The following is a 20576-nucleotide window of genomic DNA, read 5'->3' as shown; positions in this document are numbered from 1 at the left end:
TATAGAGATCCGCTACAAACAAATCACCCTGTAGAGAGATCAGCTAGAAACTACACACAATGTAAGGAGTTCAGCTACAAGCAAGTTACCCTGTAGAGAGTTCATCTACACGCAAACCAACCTGCAGAGCAATCAGCTAGAAACAAATTACCCTGAAGAAAGGTCAGCTACAAAAAAATCACCCTGTAGAGAGATCAGCTAGAAACAAATCACCCTGAAGAGAGGTCAGCTACAAAAAAATCACCCTGTAGAGAGATCAACTATAAACAATCACCCTGAAGAGAGGTCAGCTACAAACAAAACACTTTGCAGAGAATTCAACTACAAACAAATCAGCTTGTAGAGAGATCAGTTACACACAAATCAACCTGTAGAGAGATAAGCTAGAAACAAATCACCCTGCAGAGAGTTCAGCTACAAGCAAAACACCCTGTAGAGAGTTCAGCAACAAAGAAACCACCATGTAGAGAGTTCAGCTGCAAACAAATCACCTTATAGAGAGTTCAGCTACAAACAAATCACTCTGTAGAGAGATCAGCTAGAAACTGGACACAATGTAAGGAGTTCAGCTACAAGCAAATCACCCTTTAGTAAGTTCAGCTACAAACAAATCAACCTGCAGTGAGATCACCTACAAAAAAGCACCTTGTACAGAGTTCAGCTACAAACAAATTACCCTGTAGAGAGATCGGCTACAAACAAATCAACCAGTTGAAAGATCAGCTACACACAAATCAACTTGTAGAGAGATCAGCTACAAACAAATCACCCTGTAGAGAGATCAGCTAGAAACTAGACACAATGTAAGGAGTTCAGCTACACAAGTAAATCACCCTGTAGAGAGTTCAGCTAAAACAAATCAACCTGCAGAGAGATCAGCTACAAATAAATCACTTTATAGACAGTTCAGCTACAAACAAATTACCTTGTAGAGAGATCGGCTGCAAATTAATCAATCTGCAGAGAAATCAGCTACACACAAATCAACTTGTAGAGAGATCAGCTACAAACAAATCACCCTGTAGAGAGATCAGCTAGAAACTAGATACAATGCAAGGAGTTCAGCTACAAGCAAAATCACCCTTTAGTGAGTTCAGCTACAAACAAATCAACCTGCAGTGAGATCACCCACAAAAACGCACTTGTACAGAGTTCAGTTACCAACAAATCACCCTGTAGAGAGATCAGGTAGAAGAATTCACCTTGTAGAGGGTTCAGCAACAAAGAAACCACCATGTAGAGAGTTCAGCTGCAAACAAATCACCCAGTAGAAAGATCAGCTAGAAGAAGTTACCTTGTAGAGAGTTCGGTTACAAAGAAACCATCATATAGAGAGTTCAGCTACAAAGAAATTACCCCATAAGAGAGTTCAGCTAGAAGAAGTCACCTTGTAAAGAGTTTAGCTACAAAGAAACCATCATGTACAGAGTTCAGCTACAAAGAAACCACTTGTACAGAATTCAACTACAAACAAATCACCCTGTATAGAGATCAGCTAGAAGAAGTTACCTTGTAGATAGTTCAGCTACAACAATTCACCCTGTAGAAAGATCAACTAGAAGAAGTCACGTTGTAGAGTGTTCAGTTACAAAGAAACCATCATGTAGAGAGTTCAGCTGCAAACAAATCACCCTGCAGAGAGTTCAGCTACAAAAAAAATCACCCTGTAGAGAGTTCAGCTAGCCGAAGTCACTTTATAGAGAGTTTAGCTACAAAGAAACCATCATGTAGAGAGTTCGGCTACAAAGAAACCACCATGTAGAGAGTTTAGCTACAAACAAATCACCTGTAGAGAGTTCAGCTAGAAACAAAATACCCTGTAGAGAGATCAGCTAGAAGAGGTTACCTTGTAGAGAGTTCAGCTACAAAGAAACCATCCTGTATATAGTTCAGCTACATTTCAAGTCACCCAGTAGAGAGATCAGCTGCAAAAAAAATCCTGTGGGGAATAATGGGCATGTAATAAATATATGTATATAATTTGTATAATTACTAATAAAATCAAAAATAATTGAAGTACTAAAATTCTTCTTTAAGTTCTTTTCTTCTTCCTGTGTTAAAGAAAAAAACACATGGGTTAAAAAAGCCCCAAAGCCAGCCATAGGCCGGCTTTGCAGTATAAAAATACAAAAAGAATTGATATCTAATCAAAAACAGCCAAGCTGTAAAAAAAGGTGCGGCCCCCAAAAAGGCCATGGTGAAAAAAGATGTGAAATCCAAGGTGGCGGCCAAGAAATGGCTGTGATGGTAGGTTAATGGTTACATTTTAATAACGACAATTCAGGTGAATTTTGTGCCGCTTGGTCTTGGCACCAAATTCACCTGAATTGTTGTTATTAAAATGTAACCATTAACCTACCATCACAGCCATTTCTTGGCCGCCACCTTGGATTTCACATCTTTTTTCACCATGGCCTTTTTGGGGGCCGCACCTTTTTTTACAGCTTGGCTGTTTTTGATTAGATCAAGACACACGGTAGTGTGTCGTGCGGCCCAAGAAGCCGGCGCGTAACACCCGTGAGTATATTGACAGGAAGAAAGAAAACGCAATTTTCGCACCTCCGTAGCTCTGTGCTTCCTTGATGAAACAAGACGATTTTTGCTGTGAATATGCCCCCCAACTGCAGCACTCTACATTCCAAATTTGAGCGAAATCGCTTCGCGCGTTCCCGAGATATGCGACTTCAAAAATTGGCTAAGTTTCTTCGTTTTTTTTTTCTTCTTCTTCTTCTTATTTTTCTTTTTCTTGTCGCACACTTACAAAAACTGCTATAAAACTCGAACGCGTTATCCGATTGCCTTGAAATTTGGCACACAGAAGGGGGGTATAAAGGCGCATCTTGGTACCAACTTTGGCTGGAATACCATAAACAGACAAAGAGTTATGAGCGATTATGCACGAAAAATAACACCAATATGTTGTCACGCCTACAGGGTAAACCGCGTATGGGAAGAAGCTGAAAATCGGTGGGTGAATAGGTTAACTATTGAACCTCAAACCTTTTGTGGTTTGAAAGAAATCGAGCTAAAAACCAGGAAGATACAGCGAAAAAATCAACAGTGTGTAACAATTACGCAATCGAGATTAGCTAATTTTTAATATTTTTATTTTATTATTATTATTATTATTATGCTTGCCACGCCTACCAGGTAAACCGCTCGGGGTAATGCTTTCAAAATCGCTGTACAGATGGAGTTATCATCTTAGAAAGGCTCTTCAATGGTGTAGAAGAATCAGACTTAAAGCCACGGAGTTATAACACGAAATCCAACTTGGTGTAGCAAGTGCGAGATCGAGATACTCTAATAGAGCAGTCATCCTAATAGAGCAGTCATCCTGAACAGAATTCAAGAGATCAGTTAGAAATAAGTAACCTGTATAGAGATCAGCTACAAACAAATCACCCTGTAGAGAGTTCAGCTACAAACAATTCACCCTGTTAAAACATCAGTTAGAAGAAGATTTCTTGTAGAGAGTTCAGATACAAACAAATCACCCTGTTGAAAGATCAGCTGGAAGATGTCACCTTGTAGATACTTCAGTTACAAAGAAACCACCATGTAGAGAATTCAGCTACAAACTAGTGACCCTGTAGATACATCAGCTAGAAGAAGTTACCTTGTAGAGAGTTCAGCTACAAAGAAACCATTCTGTAAAGAGCTCAGCTGCAAACAAATCACCTATACAGAATTCAGCTACAAACAAATCACCCTGTAGAGAGATCAGCTAGAAGAAGTTACCTTGTAGATAGTTCAGCTACAAACAAATCATCCTGTAGAGAGATCAGCTAGAAGAAGTTACCTTGTAGATAGTTCAGCTACAAACAATTCACCCTGTACAGAGCTCAGTTAAAAGAGGTTTCCTTGTAGAAAGTTCAGCTACAAACAAATCACCCTGTAGAGAGATAAGTAAGAAGAAGTTACCTTGTAGATCGTTCTGCTACAAACAATTCACCCTGTAAAGAGATCAGCTAGAAGAAGTTACCTTGTAGAGAGTTCAGCTACAAAGAAACCATCATGTAGAGAATTCAGCCGCAAACAAATCATGTATAGAGAGTTCAGCTACAAACAAATCTCCCTGTAGAGAGATCAGCTAGAAGAAGTTTCCTTGTAGAGAGTTCTGCTACAAACAAATCACCCTGTAGAAAGATCAGCTAGAAGAAATCACCTCGTAGAGAGTTCAGCTTCAAAGAAACAATCATGTGAGAGTTCAGGTATAAACAAATTGTCCTGTAGAGAGATCAGCTAGAAGAAGTTACCTTGTAGAGAGTTCAGCTACAAAGAAACCATCATGTAGATAGTTCAGGTACAAACAAATCACCCTGTAGAAAGATCAGCTATAGAAGAAATCACCTTGTAGAGAGTTCAGCTACAAAGAATCTATCGTGTAGAGAGTTTAACTACAAACAAATCACCCTGTAGAAAGATCAGCTATAGAAGAAATCACCTTGTAGAGAGTTCAGCTACAAAGAAACCATCATGTAGAGAGTTCAGCTACAAACAAATCGGCCTGTAGAGAGATCAGCTAGAAGAAATTACCTTGTAGAGAGTTCAGCTACAAAGAAACAATCATGTAGAGAGTTCAGCTGCAAACAAATCACCTGTAGAGAGTTCAGCTAGAAACAAGTCACCCTGTAGAGAGATCAGCTAGAAACAAGTCACCTTGTAGAGAGTTCAGCTAGAAGAAGTAACATTGTAGAGCTACAAAGAAGCTACCATGTAGAGTTCAGCTGCAAACAAATCACCCTGTAGAGAACTCAGCTACAAACAAATCGCCCTGTAGAAAGATTAGCTAGAAGAAGTTACCTTATAGGGAGTTCAGCTATGAACAGATCACCCTGTAGAGAGTTCAGCTACAAACAAATCACCCTGTAGAGAGTTAAGTTACAAAGAAACCACCATGTAGAGAGTTCAGCTGCAAAAAAAATCAATCACTCTGTAGAGAGTTCAGCTAGAAGAAGTCACCTTGTAGAGAGTTAAGCTGCAAATAAATCACCCTGTAGAGAATTCAGCTACAAACAAATCACCCTGTAGAAAGATCAGCTAGAAGAAGTTACCTTGTAGAGAGTTCAGCTACAAAGAAACCACCATGTAGAGAGTTCAGCTGCAAACAAATCACCTGTAGAGAGTTCAGCTAGAAACAAGTCACCCTGTAGAGAGATCAGCTAAAAACAAGTCACCCTGTAGAGAGTTCAGCTAGAAGAAGTCACATTGTAGAGAGTTCAGCTACAAAGAAACTACCACGTAGAGAATCCAGCTGCAAACAAATCATCCTGTAGAGAGTTCAGCTAGAAGAAGTCACCTTTTAGAGAGTTCAGCTACAAAGCAACCACCATGTAAAGAGTTCAGCTGCAAAAAACTCAATCACCTTGTAGAAAGATCGGCTAGAAGAAGTTACCTTGTAGAGAGTTCAGCTACAAAGAAACCACCATGTAGAGAGTTCAGCTGCAAACAAATCACCTGTAGAGAGTTCAGCTAGAAACAAGTCACCCTGTAGAGAGTTCAGCTAGAAGAAGTCACATTGTAGAGAGTTCAGCTACAATGAAACTCCCATGTAGAGAGTTCAGCTGCAAACAAATCACCCTGTAGAGAACTCAGCTACAAACAAATATGCAGTGAAAAAGATCAGCTAGAAGAAGTTACCTTGTAGAGAGTTCAGCTACAACGAAACCACCATGTAGAGAGTTCAGCTACAAACAAATCACCTGTAGAGAGTTCAGCTAGAAACAAGTCACCCTGTAGAGAGATCAGCTAGAAACAAGTCACCTTGTAGAGAGTTCAGCTAGAAGAAGTCACATTGTAGAGAGTTCAGCTACAAAGAAACCACCATTTAGAGAGTTCAGCTGCAAACAAATCACCCAGTAGAAAGTTCAGCTATGAACAGATCACCCTGTTGAGAGTTCAGTTAGAAACAAGGAATCCTGTAGAGAGATCACCTAGAAGTATCGCCTTGTAGAGTTCAGCTACAAACAAATCACCTGTAGAGAGTTCAGCTACAAACAAATCACCCTGTAGAGAGATCAGCTAGAAGAAGTTACCTTGTAGGGATTTCAGCTACAAACAAATCACCCTGTAGAGAGTTCAGCTACAAAGAAACTATTCTGTAAAGAGCTCAGCTGCAAACAAATCACTTGTACAGAATTCAGCTACAAACAAATCGCCCTGTAGAGAGATCAGCTAGAAGAAATTACCTTGTAGATAGTTCAGCTACAAACAAATCACCCTGTAGAAAGATCAGTTAGAAGAAGTTACCTTGGAGAAAGTTCAGCTACAAAGAAACCATTTTGTAAAGAGCTCAGCTGCAAACAAATCACCTGTACAGAATTCAACTACGAACAAATCACCCTGTAGAGATCAGCTATAAGAAGTTACCTTGTAGATAGTTCAGCTACAAACAAATCTCCCTGTAGAGAGATCAGCTAGAAGAAATTACCTTGTAGAGAGTTCAGCTACAAAGACACCACCATGTAGAGAGTTCAGCTGCAAAGAAATCACCCTGTAGAAAATTCTGCCAGAAACAAATTGCCCTGTAGAAAGATCAGTTAGAAGAAGTTACCTTTTAGAGAGTTCAGCTACAAAGAAACCATTCTGTAAAGAGCTCAGCTGCAAACAAATCACCTATACAAAATTCAGCTACAAACACATCACCCTGTAGAGAGATCAGCTAGAAGAAGTTACCTTGTAGATCGTTCAGCTACAAACAATTCACCCTGTAGAGAGAGCAATTAGAAGAAGTCACCTTGTAGAGTGTTCAGTTACAAAGAAACCACCATGGAGATTTCTGTAATCAATATATGTGACCGGATTTGCGAAAAGGGGTCTTCCACACACATCCAATTCCGTAAATGTTGGAGACCATAACTCAGTGTTCAAGTAACATATTAACCTGAACATTTCACCATGTATTCAGCTATAGTGGTGCTCACCACTGCCCAAATATCAAGGCAATAGCTCTTTCCAATCTGAAGTTATCAATTGTCAAAGTTGGCAAATTGGATGTGTGTGGAAGACTCCTTTTCGCAAATCCGGTCACATATGTATTATACAGTATATATAATTTGTACATTTACTGATAAAATATTTAAAGTACATCTACTTCATCTTTTCTTCTTCCTGTAGTAAAGAAAAAAACATAGGTTAAAAAAGTCCCAAAGCTGGCCATAGGCCGGCTTTGGGGTATACAAATACAAAAAGAAATGAAATCTAATCCAAAACAGCCAAGCTGTAAAAAAAGTGTGCGGCCCTCAGAAAGGCTATGGTGAAAAAAGATGTGAAATCCAAGGTGGCGGCCAAGAAATGGCTGTGATGGTAGGTTAGTGGTAAAAATTTTAATAACGACAATTCAGGTGAATTTTTGTGAAGCGGCACAAAAATTCACCTGAATTGTCATTATTAAAATTTTTACCACTAACCTACCATCACAGCCATTTCTTGGCCGCCACCTTGGATTTCACATCTTTTTTCACCATAGCCTTTCTGAGGGCCGCACACTTTTTTTACAGCTTGGCTGTTTTGGATTAGATTCTATTTACGTGATAAAACTTTGGAAGTTTTAGTATGGATTATACTGTAGAATTTGCACATGTGATCATGATATTGTCATGCACTTAAAGACCCTATGTTCATTGTTATATATCATATAATGAAAGCAATTACAGCTTGTCACTATCATAATTTTATTAAACCATTCTTTAACTTAAGCTCCACTAAAAGATTCTGTAGCATGTCTGGATCAAATTTGCCACAAGTGATTTTAACTCTTCCAAGCCAGTGTTCGCTGAAGAGAAATGAAATTTTCTTAATAAATACCTTCACAATTATTGTCCTAGCTCCTGGCACATAATGGTACTGGAGCGGAATGCTGACAGCCCAAGTCTCTTGTTCACTATTAATGCTATAATACCTGTAATAATAATGTGATGTGATAAATTTTGGATATCGGACGTACATACGTAATAGTACAATGCTATTATTTGGATTTTTAATTGTGCATGGACACAAGTATAACATTTTTAAACCTTTACCAATTTTCCCCCCTACTTTTATAGTGAAGAATAGTGTGTTGTAAGTGGTCTTGTACCTCACATTAGTTGTTCATTTAGTCATTGTTAGCAAGTGTAATAATCATAACCTTGTTGGTTTAGTAGTTATTGTCTCTGTAAATTATCCACTAGTATGAAGTGACGAAGTATTTATCTACATTACTATGACAAATGTGACACTTACTTACAACATCGTCATACATTATTTTCTAGTTCATATCATAACATTTACACCTCCTTGGATCCCTGGTTCTATCCACAGTCCCCAGGTTCAATCTGAGATGAAATACGCCAAATAGTTTCCCACTATCTTGAGCCCAAGCCGGCTTTCAGTGGTTTTGAGTTACCACGCGTGTACAATGTCAAAGGAAGACTCAACCTTATCCCATGCTGCAACTGATCCAGCTGTAGTGTGCTTCAAGCAGATGTCCATGCAGGAATTCTTCCCCACTTGCCTGATGTTTTGTTATATCATTTCCACACCTCAGATTAAAATAAAATGGCAATTACAGTAGCAAACATGTATGTCTCTGGCTCCATAACATGGCTTCTTTATGATTTTATCATATTGGGGCAAAAAATTCATTGTAATCAGAGTCATGTGATTATAAGCTGTCATAGTAAAGTTTAAGCAGGCCAGGCAGTACCATCAAATAAGTTTCATCAAGCATACTGTAAGTTATGACAGTATGTGAAGGCACTTACTTAATTGGTAGATTGAGCATCCACCATAGCTTTTGTTCTACTATGACAGACTTGTTTGTTGGCTGTGTATATACCATCACATCTATGGGTATGTGACTTTAAATGCAATGGCTTGCTTGTATGGGTGTTGCCAGGTTCCACATTGTGTCTACTCGTGTGGGTAATAAAATACTGACAGCATTAATGCCAGCTTAGAAGGGTTGTTTACCACATGAGTTTGTAATGAAGATTTGTAGTGGCTGAATTGTCTCCCGGATCACGTGAGATGCTCACGTGTCCCCTAAACCAGGAAAATGGTTAGCTACACAATAATGATACAAGACAATTCAGCCATTCCACCCTGGCACACCCATTCCTCCACACAAGCCTCATATGTATTCATATAATAGTATTGGTTGGTCATAGAAACTGCAACTAGTTAATACAAGTTTAACCGCAGGTTAAACAGCGTTAACTAGAATGTTATTTTCACATTGATATAACTAGCACTGTTGATCTGGAAATATGAACAACAGTGCAGTCATGTGCACCAACATAGTGTGGGCGGGAATTTTGAATTAGATTGAGACACTCGCCAACCGGTTACTTAGCGATGTTCAACAGACAAGCCGTAGTGAGCTAGGAAGCTGCTTTTCCCACCCTCCCTCCCTTTAAGTCACCTAAATTCGTCTCCATTGATCATGCCTGACCTGGTATGGTTAATGTGACATGGGTTCAGGGTGTCAAAATATGGACAGCTGTTGTTGTTTACCACATGAGTTTGTAATGAAGATTTGTAGTGGCTGAATTGTCTCCCAGATCACGTGAGCATCTCAGGAAAAATGGTTAGCTACACAATAATGATACAAGACAATTCAGCCATTCCACCCTGGCCCACCCATTCCTCCACACGAGCCTCCTATGTATTCATATAATAGTATTGGTTGGTCATAGAAATCGCAGCTAGTTAAAAACAAATAAGTATATAATTTTAACCTGCCTTCAGCCTGTTGCACAATTATACATGGAGAACAATATGTAAAACTAGCAAATTAGCTTACTTTAGCTGTTAGAGTTGCAAACACTTGTCTAAAGTGTCAGTTGTTATTCAATTGGTTGAAAATTCTCTAAAGGATTTTCAACTTTTTGAAAGGATGACATGCTTCAATGTGAACATACCATTATTATACACTGCATGTATGTATTGTACATATGTATTATAGCTACACTATAATCATGTTTCTCTGTATACACAGAAATAATAGTACAACCTAACCGTGTCACTGTGTGTATTGGAGAAAATGCTACATTTATCTGTGAAGTAAATTATAAAAATAGAGAGAATACAACACTAGGATGGCAGATTCTGAACATGGATGGTGACTTTGTTTCTGTGATAGGTAGGGATCGTCATTCCCTCAACACAACTATTAGTGCTGGTGGAGATATCTTAATAGAGAGTCTAACAATAGCTGATGTAACAATATCAGATAATGGTTCCTTATATCGTTGTAATCCAGTTGAATTTGTTTTGACTAGTGCTACTGCATCTCTCACTGTAGCAGGTAATGCATTGTATGATGTATTGTGTTGAACCTGTGTTATTGTGTCTTTTAAAATAAAATACTCGTGAATACTAATGTATGTACGTACGTACGTACGTATGTATGTATGTATGTATGTATGTATGTATGTATGTATGTATGTATGTATGTATGTATGTATGTATGTATGTATGTATGTATGTATGTATGTACATACGTATGTGTGTGCAAACATTTTGTCGTTTTATGTGTGTGTATTCCCATCCATGTATAGATATGTGTAAAACTTTTCTGTTGAATGTATAGAAGGCTCATTATCCTGGGATGTTTGAGAGTTTTGAAAGGAACCCATCTGGCTTGCATAATTATTATTTAAACAATATGCACTTTAGAAGAAGAAAGGAAAAGTTATAAGGCACAAAAGGAAATCCTTAGTCAGGTAATTGAGTGGAGCTAGCCCCATTCATGATGTTCCTAAAAAGTCAATATAATAATATATTATTCTAATAGAACTGTCATGCAAATACTCTAATAGAACAATCAAATACTTTGTAGTTACAGTTTTCAGAAGCACTATACCATCTGAGATTGAACCTTTTCACCTCCTCAGTTATGAAATGTCTTTCTGGATTCTTCAACACACTAACACATCATCTCTTGTTTCATGTCTCAGCAGTGTTGGGGCAATTACTTTTTAAAAGTACTTGTTACGTAGTGCTTGCAACTGAAATATTTAGTTACAGTTACATATTGCCCATAAAGTAAAGTAACTGTAATAATATTGCATATTATATTACTTTGTGTCCACAGTCTAAGCTGTCACATGTGAAAGTACCACCTTATCACATGACATGATTGCGCTATTGGAAGTAAGAAGCTGGTGAATAAGCTTCATTCAGTAGGCTTCACTACTTTATTGTGTCTAGGTGTTATTCAGTGGATTATTAATGAGATTAATAACTTCGTAACTTTTAGTAATAATATTACATAATATTAGACTCGTTACAGTAACTTCATTACTTAGGTAACACATTACATTTGAAATAAAGTAACTTGCGTTACATACGTATATTACCAGTTTTATAGCGTATTTCGTTATATTACTTAGTTACCACAAAAGTAATAATTATTACATAACGTGTTACGTTACCTCCAACACTGTGTCTCAATTGGCAGTTGTATTCTATACCATTGCTACTGCATGAGGCATGTACTCATGCACTGTTTGTATCGGTACTGTAGTAGCTGAATTAGCTAGCAAAATGATTCAGAATACAATTTTCTTAGACTGTTTGAGCAAGGTACCAACTTTAGAAGTGCTGGATAGCTGCACTCAGCCACCAGTGGTGTAAAAATCCTTGATGATGTAAGAAAAATGGCCATGTTGGCGGGGATGAGAAACTAATAATTAAGTTTATGTGGACTAAGAGTATCTTTTTTCATTTCTGTACAATGAAGCAAACATGAGTTATGTGTTTTTGTTTATGTCGTAGTAAAAACTAAGTTTGTCATCAATGTTTTTAAAGTTGAGCAGCCTTCTTGCTTAATGGCATGGTTGGTTATAGGCCAAAAACTGTACCTTAATGAATACCCCAGTTCATATATATACAGTATATATGAATGATGAAAAGCAAAATGGCAGAAGTTTCAAATCCGTAGCCTGCTATACTTGTGAATTATATGGAGTTTAACTAGTATGGAGTTTAACTAGTTAAACTAGGTTAATGTTGCAGTCAAGCATGTATGAGTGTATTATGATAGTGACTAACCCGAAGCACCACCATGACTAGGGGAAAGGTTGGGCAGGCACACATGTGAGAAGGGTTGGCAATAATTGGAGAATAACATTGCACATGCATTACAAGAAAAAGGTGCGTGGAGAGGTGTTAGAACACATGGTGCTACATGGCATAGCGAATCTTGTCGTTTCGTTAACATACTGCCTAAAAAGGATGCTGCAAGAAAGGCTTTACAGCAGAAAATGAAACAGTCTTGGAACTATACCGGAAGTTCAACACTGCCAACTCAATGAGACATTCATCGTTTCGTTAATGTGCCACCAAAGTGACACAAGAGGGGCGTCACAGAAAAGTCAAGGAACTAGACCGGACGTTACCACCAGTACATTCGTCGATATTCCGCCTAAAAGATGTCCAGAAGAGATGCAGTAAGGTGTTACAGCAGGAGATAATAGAAAAGCCAGGGAACTTAATGGAAGTTACTGCTAACACAGGAACCAATGGAGGCTATTAAACAGCTCCCCTAATGCGGAATAACGTCCCCACAATCGTCCGGGAGGTTACAAGATTGCTCCGTTTTTAACAACTAAACCTATGTATCAATGATGCCAAGCAAGTTTTAATTAGCTACAATATATTTGTCTTTGTTGTTCGTAGGCGACTCCCCTTCTGTAGATGCTGTTGGGACCTTACTATTAGGGAACTCCTTGGTCTCAGGGTCCGCATTGCCCCGGCGTGGACCACCGGGTGAATGTGTTTAACACATGTCTCCTTAGCAAATAATTGGGCAAAGGGTAATTTGCAACAAGCAATCAATGTTGATCGGTAACAAGAGCATTCACCTGGGCAGATTAAGGAACTGCCCCCTCACCCCTCCCTCCCCCCCTAAAAGAATAGAACACTGATACATACTAATATGGGTGTGTGTGTGTGTGTAATATATAGTGTATGTTAGATGTTAGTATTTTCATTTGTAGTCATGTATTACATTTACAACAAATACGTAAGTGTGTCTGAGGTTATAGTACAGACAATATGCGACCACCTCCACTCCTCCATAGATGCCGTTTTGGACCTTAATATGTGACCGGATTTGCAAAAAGGTACCTTTTCCACACATTTTACATTTGAGCAAACAAAACAATGTACCTTTTGACTGCTTATACTGATCAACTTGCTCTTAGTTTCAAAATGTAGCCAGATAATTTAGCTGCACTCATGGAACATTTCAGACAATTTTATGGAATGACTAAAAGGTTATGAAGCTTCAAAGATCAAAAAATGGGTCAAATTTTGTGTGTGAAAAAGGTACCTTTTCGCAAATCCGGTCACATATAATGAACACTCCTTGGTCTCAGGGTCCGCAGTGCCCCAGCACGGACCACTGGGTGAATGTGTGCACCTCCGTAGTGCCTCCTTATTAGCATACAAACTACAATAATTGGCAGAGGGTAACTTGCAACAGTGACAATTGAGTTTAAGCGGCAATCAGTGTTGACTGGTGACAAGAGTTTTCATCTGTGCAGAAAAGGTATTGCCCCCACACCCCCTCCTCTAAAGGGATAGAACACCTATTTATATATTTGTGTGTGTATAATATATGGGTACATATATGCATGCATGTGTGTAGATATAATTGCACATGTTGGTAATTTCATATACAGTGGAGATAGTCATTCTTGTACATCTATATAATATTATTCATAATAACTTAAATATATTTGTGTGTTACTAAGGTGACTACAGACAATATGTTTTGCGATTCACAATACTTAAGTGAATTAAGGAAATAAATGTTTTAAATGGCATGGCACATGCTGCCCATTCACGTGATGATATTTGGTTAGGAAAAGCTTATGTGTGGTACCTAATTACCTATTTTCTAACCTGTCGGCTATTTCAAGGACCCCAACCCCATAGATATTGTTCATACCGAAGATACAACAGAGACTATAGCCAGTGCCAGCCAAGCTAATTAAAAGGATATAAGAGGGAGAATTGACAAATACAAAACCGAGCATGTTGCACCTGGGATGAGGCCAGCAAGCTTAGCCATTCCAAACAACACCCAGTGAGTTTGATCACTCAAATGATCCCAGTGTTTTACCATCTATCTTGCAACTTGTATATAAACAAACTCAAAAAAAAAGTCTTGGAAACACACTATGTATAAATTGTTTATGACTGTTGCTTCCACAAGATTGCTGCTTCTTGCCCACACACCACCTCGACCCATTAAAGGGATAGTTTTACTTGGCTATGGTACTTTGCTGACATAATTTAGTTTAAAATAATATTATATATATTACCACATTTCAAATATTCTTAGGTATATGCTTGTCATGCCCTCAAACTTCAATATTCTATTGAATTTCTTACCTTGGACTGTCTAAAGCAGCTCTAATGGGCAGCACAGCTTGTATACAATTTTTCTAATCTGCAAATATTAAGGCATTCCAGGGGCATCGAATTGTACTTAGGGTTAGGATGTAGGACAGATTGTGTGGGAAAAGCAAGCCGTGGAGGTTGATGGTTGTGCCAATTCATTTATGTTCCACATGTATGCAACAGCAGCCAACACTAAATATACTTCTGAATGATCAAGTTTAAACTGATCTGTGTTGGTGGCAAACCTTAGCTGATTGGAATGGATTGGGTCTACTTTTGTTGGAACAACAGTGCCTGGACTCTCAATCATCTGATCCAAACAGAGGTGCCAGATTGTGGTGTGTTTTGGCAGGCAAAACAAAACAAACAAAGAAATGGTGTCTACCACTACATGGGGTCAAATATAACGTCATAGTAATTTTAAAAAGAAAAATCCAACTGTTTGAGCTTTGTGGAAGAAGTCAGGTACGATTTGAGTTTGACCATTCCAGAGTTGTCACTGCTGTGAATAGACACTATAAAGCTGCCACGTACTTGTGATGCAGCCTGTGGTTCTTGTTTACTAATTTCGAGATTGGTGTAGCCTGTAGACACTTAGCAGGTGTACAATAATAGCACAGCTGACCACATCTCCCATGGTAACCTGCATTTGTTCTTTTGTTTACGGCCACCAGCCAGCACCACTACCTCATCTGTGACTGCAGATTCTGAGGGATAAATGGGACGGGCATACACTCACACTCCAGGCAACTGTGCAGTACTCTACATTAATGGTTTAGTGTCTCCTACTCGAGAGATGCTATAATGCTGAGCAGCACTGATGTTTACTATTCCTCACACAGACTATATAACCCAACACCAGTCTTCATTTTTAATCATAATGGCACAGTGCTTCAAGTACACTTATTCTCCATTGGCAACCTATAGTTTCATTCATCTTGCAGTCAGCATAATGCATAGTACAAGCCTCCTTATGCCACACTTTGAGTAGATTCTTTGAAGCATTTATAGAGCTAGCTAGTACAGACAATGAATCCACCTTCTAATTACTACCGTACCTATAGTTGATCCGATATCAGTTACATATTAATTGAGTCCCTGCTGAGGTGTAGCTACAGTGTAGGCGGTGAGGCAGCTGCCTCACTAGGTATTTGCATCTGAAGTCACTGAACTGGGAGTTATGTTGGACCATTAGATGTATTGAAAGCATCCATTAACAGGGTTTGTATGCTATTTATAGCGTACATAGTAAGAGTCCATCCAGTGCAGCTCCAAGTGGATAGCTACTGAGGTTTACTTTTCAGAAACTGATCAAGCAAGATCAATATACTCTAGTGGAGTAGTCACCCTAATATAGAACACTCACCCTAATACAACATGCAGTCAAGCAAAATTTTAATAAAATACTTTGATAGAATTTAACAACTTAAATCGCTCTCACAGTCAATCTCAGATAGTCTAGCTTTACCAGGGGAGCATAACCTGACCCCCTGTTGACTCCCTGTTACCAGTGCTTATAATTATACTACTTGGGTTAAGGAGTGAGCAACATGCACAGGAGAACTCATGCTCGCCTCATTTCATCATTACAGTCACCATATGCATTTTAGCTGTATTTTCGTCACATCTTATTCTGTTTATTAGAACTAAGTTGAATTGCAAGGTCACAACTGTTTATATTGGGTATGTAGAACTAGATCGAACCATCCCTAGCAGGTCCACTCCAGAGCGGTTCAACATGGTTCAGTTTGATACAAGCAGTTCAACATAGTTCAATGCGATGCGGCAAACCTTTACACCAACCTGTAAATCGTTTTGATTTGAGCACATTCTTTGCAGTGGGTGTGCAGGAAATATCCCAGAGGTTATACGGTCCCTATGGCTTGGAGGAAAAGGCAATTGCCTTTCTTTGGCATGCGGAAATTCTTGTGGCTTCAGAGAATGTTAGAATCCTTGAGCATTCCTACCTCCAAGCCTTTGTAGTAAAACATGCTGTATATATCATGTAAAATTGTTGAAAAGGGGTCTATTTGAGGATTAATAGGAGAATCCATGGAACCCTGCACACCTACCAAAACAACCACCATCTGTTGACAGTGGCAACCCGCTCACAACAGGGTAAGACCTGCTGACTGGGTTAAACTGACAAGCAACATTAAGATCAATTAAATAAGCGCCTGTAATTTATTTTCCAAATAGGCACTGTACAAATCAATTGATTTGTTCTTCTTGCTGTCTACCATTCTAACTACCACAGTACTAACAAGATAAAGCTGAAGCTTTAGCTGCCATTGTATTTTCCCTATAAATGACAATGAAGTCGTGAAATTAATTTTGTGAAAGATGCAAACAAGTCCAGTTATCACTCAGTGATCACATATATATTATATATGTACCACTGTTAGTGTGGACATTCAAATTAAGGTACTGCTCAGGGTTTAACTTACATATTGCCTGGCAATATCAGGGGAATATGGTTTGCTCATAACTTTTATGCCCAACCAGTTCATAGATGTGATACACTTTGACTCATTATATTGAGCAACATGCAGCATTAAATTGTGGGATTCAGCATTAATTTCTTAGCCATACTATGTTGTGTAGTTGGAAAATTATTTTGAGTTAATTGTTTGCAAACTATTTTATATGTTGAATGATCACTAATCATTTGTGTGACATGTGAATACGTAATTTTATGCATCACATGTTAGCCATTGAAACAACATCACTACATTCAAAAATAGGTCAGTAATTTATATTCCTAAGTTATAATATAGTTACTGTCTTGGTAGTGAATTAAGTAGCCTTTATGTAGTGTAAAAAAAAAACAACTCAAACCCAAAATCATAAGTTCTAACATTGCGTGTTGAAGCATAAATACATGTAGCATTTTGAGGGTTATAAACCCACACTTATAAAAACACTTTCGATCATCAGATACCAGTGTATAAAACATATGGAGTAAGTGCTTTGTAGTTCGTTCACTTATTAGGTGAGGGTGTAATATATGCAGCATCACTAATGCCATGGCTGCTTGGGGTTCACTGATGTGTACACCTGCTAAGCAATCCCCAACTGGTTTGTGCCATTCCAAACTTCATTTTATGACTTCTTTGTTGACTACAGGAAAAAACCAATAGGTTGTTGAGATTTCTGGTGAGTACTTTTGGAGTTATAATGATATATATCAAAAACCCAAGAAAGCAAACCAATTGATTTGTACAGTTCTAGCTATGTATATGGAAAATAAATTACTGTTGCATCATAATTTGCAAGTGCAACAGGTTACAGAGTTGGAACTACATTAATATTCTAATAGAGCTATTACCACGAAATTAATAATTTACAAGTACATATAAGAAAAATTAGAAATTTTAAGTTGGGGTAGGGACAGTGTATAGTACGCAATAAAAAGTACTGAAAAAAGCTGGATCGTAGTAGTACTTAATGTCCAAATACTGTAAAACAATAAGAAGTGAATATCTCCACTATATAGTTTGAGTGTATATAGCACAGTAGGTACATTCACTTCTTATTATTTTACAGTATTTGGACATTACATACTACTCCAATCCAGCTTGTTTCAGTACTTTATGTTGCAGTACTATACACTGTCCCTACTCTAATTTAAAATTCCTAATTTTTTCTTATACTTGTTCGTGAACTGTTTTGCAAGTTCATGACCAGTAAATAGTCTGCTTTTCACTAAACCAGTCACAATATCATATAGAGTTAATCACAGCACTATTATGCTGGAGTATGACTCATACAATAAAAATTGATTAGTGGGAGTGGCTCTACATAAGCCTGCAGACAATAATGGACATGGATTTATGCATACCTACAGACTAATAAATGGGCATGGCTACCATATACCTACAGACAGTAGTTTGCATAAGTGGGCGTGGCTCACAAAAGAAGCAAGACTATGTTATGATGTGTTAATACATGTCCATATCATTACACCAATTAATTTAGCATGTGATCCTATCCAGGCCTGGCCTGGATAATCTGTAAAGTGAGACCTGACTCGGTTTTAACGCTGTTACTAAACTATATTAACTTACATGTGGCTATGTGAGTTGCTCTCACTCAACTACCAACTTTGAAAACTACTGAGCCACGTGTGTTCAAATAGTTTGGTACAGTATACATCCATAGATGGAAGCCCTACTGTAATCTGTTAACACTATCAGTGGTAGAACCTTGCTTGATGGCCATGGTACAGAGGATAAAAGGTAAGAGAATAGCACAAGCATTGTATGTTTATCAATATACCAATGGTTTTTTCTTCATTGAATTAGAAATGTTTCTGTGAAAGAATCAGGGCTGTAGCTGTTAGCCAGTTATCTGCTACGCTTGACTGCAGGCAGGCAGGCAGGCAGGCAGGCAGGCAGGCAGGCAGGCAGGCAGGCAGGCAGGCAGGCAGGCAGGCAGGCAGGCAGGCAGGCAGGCAGGCAGGCAGGCAGGCAGGCAGGCAGGCAGGCAGACATTAGAAAATTTTGTTGAATTAACTTTTTAAATTTTGTAGCAACTTGCCATGCCCACATCTTCACTGTTCCTACTGAATATGAACAAATTAGACTTGTGCTAATAAACTTTAATTATAACCTTCTCAGCACCACAATCGCCGTATGGCAGTTTCGATTATAAACATGCGTAGCATCACATTATAAACACTCTGTAACTTCAGTCAAGCGTTTTAGTAGCTCCTGCACTTATCCTGTAGTGGCCACACCCTTAAGTGAATGGGAACAGGGATAACTGGTCTCCTGTGCACTATCACGTGGTTAGATGATGTAATCACCTACTTTCGGGATGTTGATAACAAGGATTGTAGACGATCCTTCGTAGTTATAATGGCACTACTAATGAAGAGAAACATTAAGAAGAGGGATTGTATACGTTGGAGTGGTAATTTTTTACATCTCGAGCCAGTGACCTCGTGTGTATATGTACATGTGCACTTGCTCAAATTCCTGAAAAACCAGACTTGGAGATAATCGCTTCAACTTTCAATAGGTTAGCGATGCTTATTATGTTATTATAAACAGTACTAGACTGATAGGTTGTACAATTTGACGTGTGGTTTCATGTAGACCAATTTTTGTATTTTAAAGTTATATAATGGCTTTGTGGTTGCCATTATGTAATTAAGAGCTGAATATTCGAATTCGTTGTTCAATAGCAAGTAATTTGATGTGTAGTTTTATATGATTATCTTGAATGGTTTGTAAGTTATAGCAGTTTAGAAGTAGAATGGAGCCTCTACAAATATGGCAGTGAGGGGCTAAACAGAATTCAATACTTCTGGCAAATTATGGGCATAAAATAATGAAGTGTTAAGGTAAATATGGCCACTTGCTTATTAAAGCAAAGCACATTATCCATAGCAGCATTTTCACAGGACATATCAATAATAACAGTAACTTTAATTTGTATGCATTTCTTTCCATATGATTTACAATATAATTATCATGTGCACCATTCATCAGGTCCACCTGGCTCAATACCTGACTTAACTATTCCACCTGATATGATCACATCAACTTCATTTGTGGCTCAATGGTCTGAACCATACAGTAATCCAGTGTGTGGTCCAGTTCAGTATATAGTAACTGTGTCCACTGGAGGAAGAGTGATCAGTAATGTTACTATTGATGAAACTACATACACTGCAACTGGGTTATGTGGCAACACCAACTACACAAGTATTGCTACTGCCTTTAATGATGGTGCAAGTGGTCCCTCTACAAGTATGGTAGCAACCACTGGAAAACCTGGTACGTATGTGCATATATTATTATTATGTAATTATTAGTATTATCTAATCCAAAACAGCCAAGCTGTGAAAAAAGAGTGCGGCCCTGAGAAATGCTATGGTGAAAAAAGATGTAAAATCCAAGATGGCGGCCAAGAAATGGCTGTGATGGTAGGTTAATGGTAAAAATTTTAATAACGACAATTCAGGTGAATTTTGTGCCAAGACCAAGCGGCACCAAGTTCACCTGAATTGTTGTTATTAAATTTTTTACCAATAACCTACCATCACAGCCATTTCTTGGTCGCCACCTTGGATTTCACATCTTTTTTCACCATAGCCTTTCTCAGGGCCACACTCTTTTTTCACAGCTTGGCTGTTTTGGATTAGATTTCACTTCTTTTTGTATTTGTATACC

The 20576-nt window shown here is 38.3% G+C and overlaps 1 protein-coding gene across 1 annotated transcript in view; it reads left to right on the top strand.

The window, feature by feature from the left end:
• The window catches only part of LOC136241412 (contactin-1-like), a 57323-nt gene extending 37074 nt beyond the window's left edge, over positions 1-20249 (top strand). The window contains exons 2-4 of the mRNA XM_066032643.1: positions 9983-10291; positions 19893-20180; positions 20239-20249. Coding sequence (XP_065888715.1) covers positions 9983-10291; positions 19893-20180; positions 20239-20249 — 608 coding nt within the window. The remainder of the gene's footprint in view (positions 1-9982; positions 10292-19892; positions 20181-20238) is intronic.
• Positions 20250-20576: the final 327 nt, after the last annotated feature.

The sequence above is a fragment of the Dysidea avara genome, chromosome 1 (assembly GCF_963678975.1).
Source record: "Dysidea avara chromosome 1, odDysAvar1.4, whole genome shotgun sequence".
Classification (NCBI taxonomy): Eukaryota; Metazoa; Porifera; class Demospongiae; order Dictyoceratida; family Dysideidae; genus Dysidea; species Dysidea avara.
This window is presented reverse-complemented; position numbering and strand designations above follow the sequence as displayed.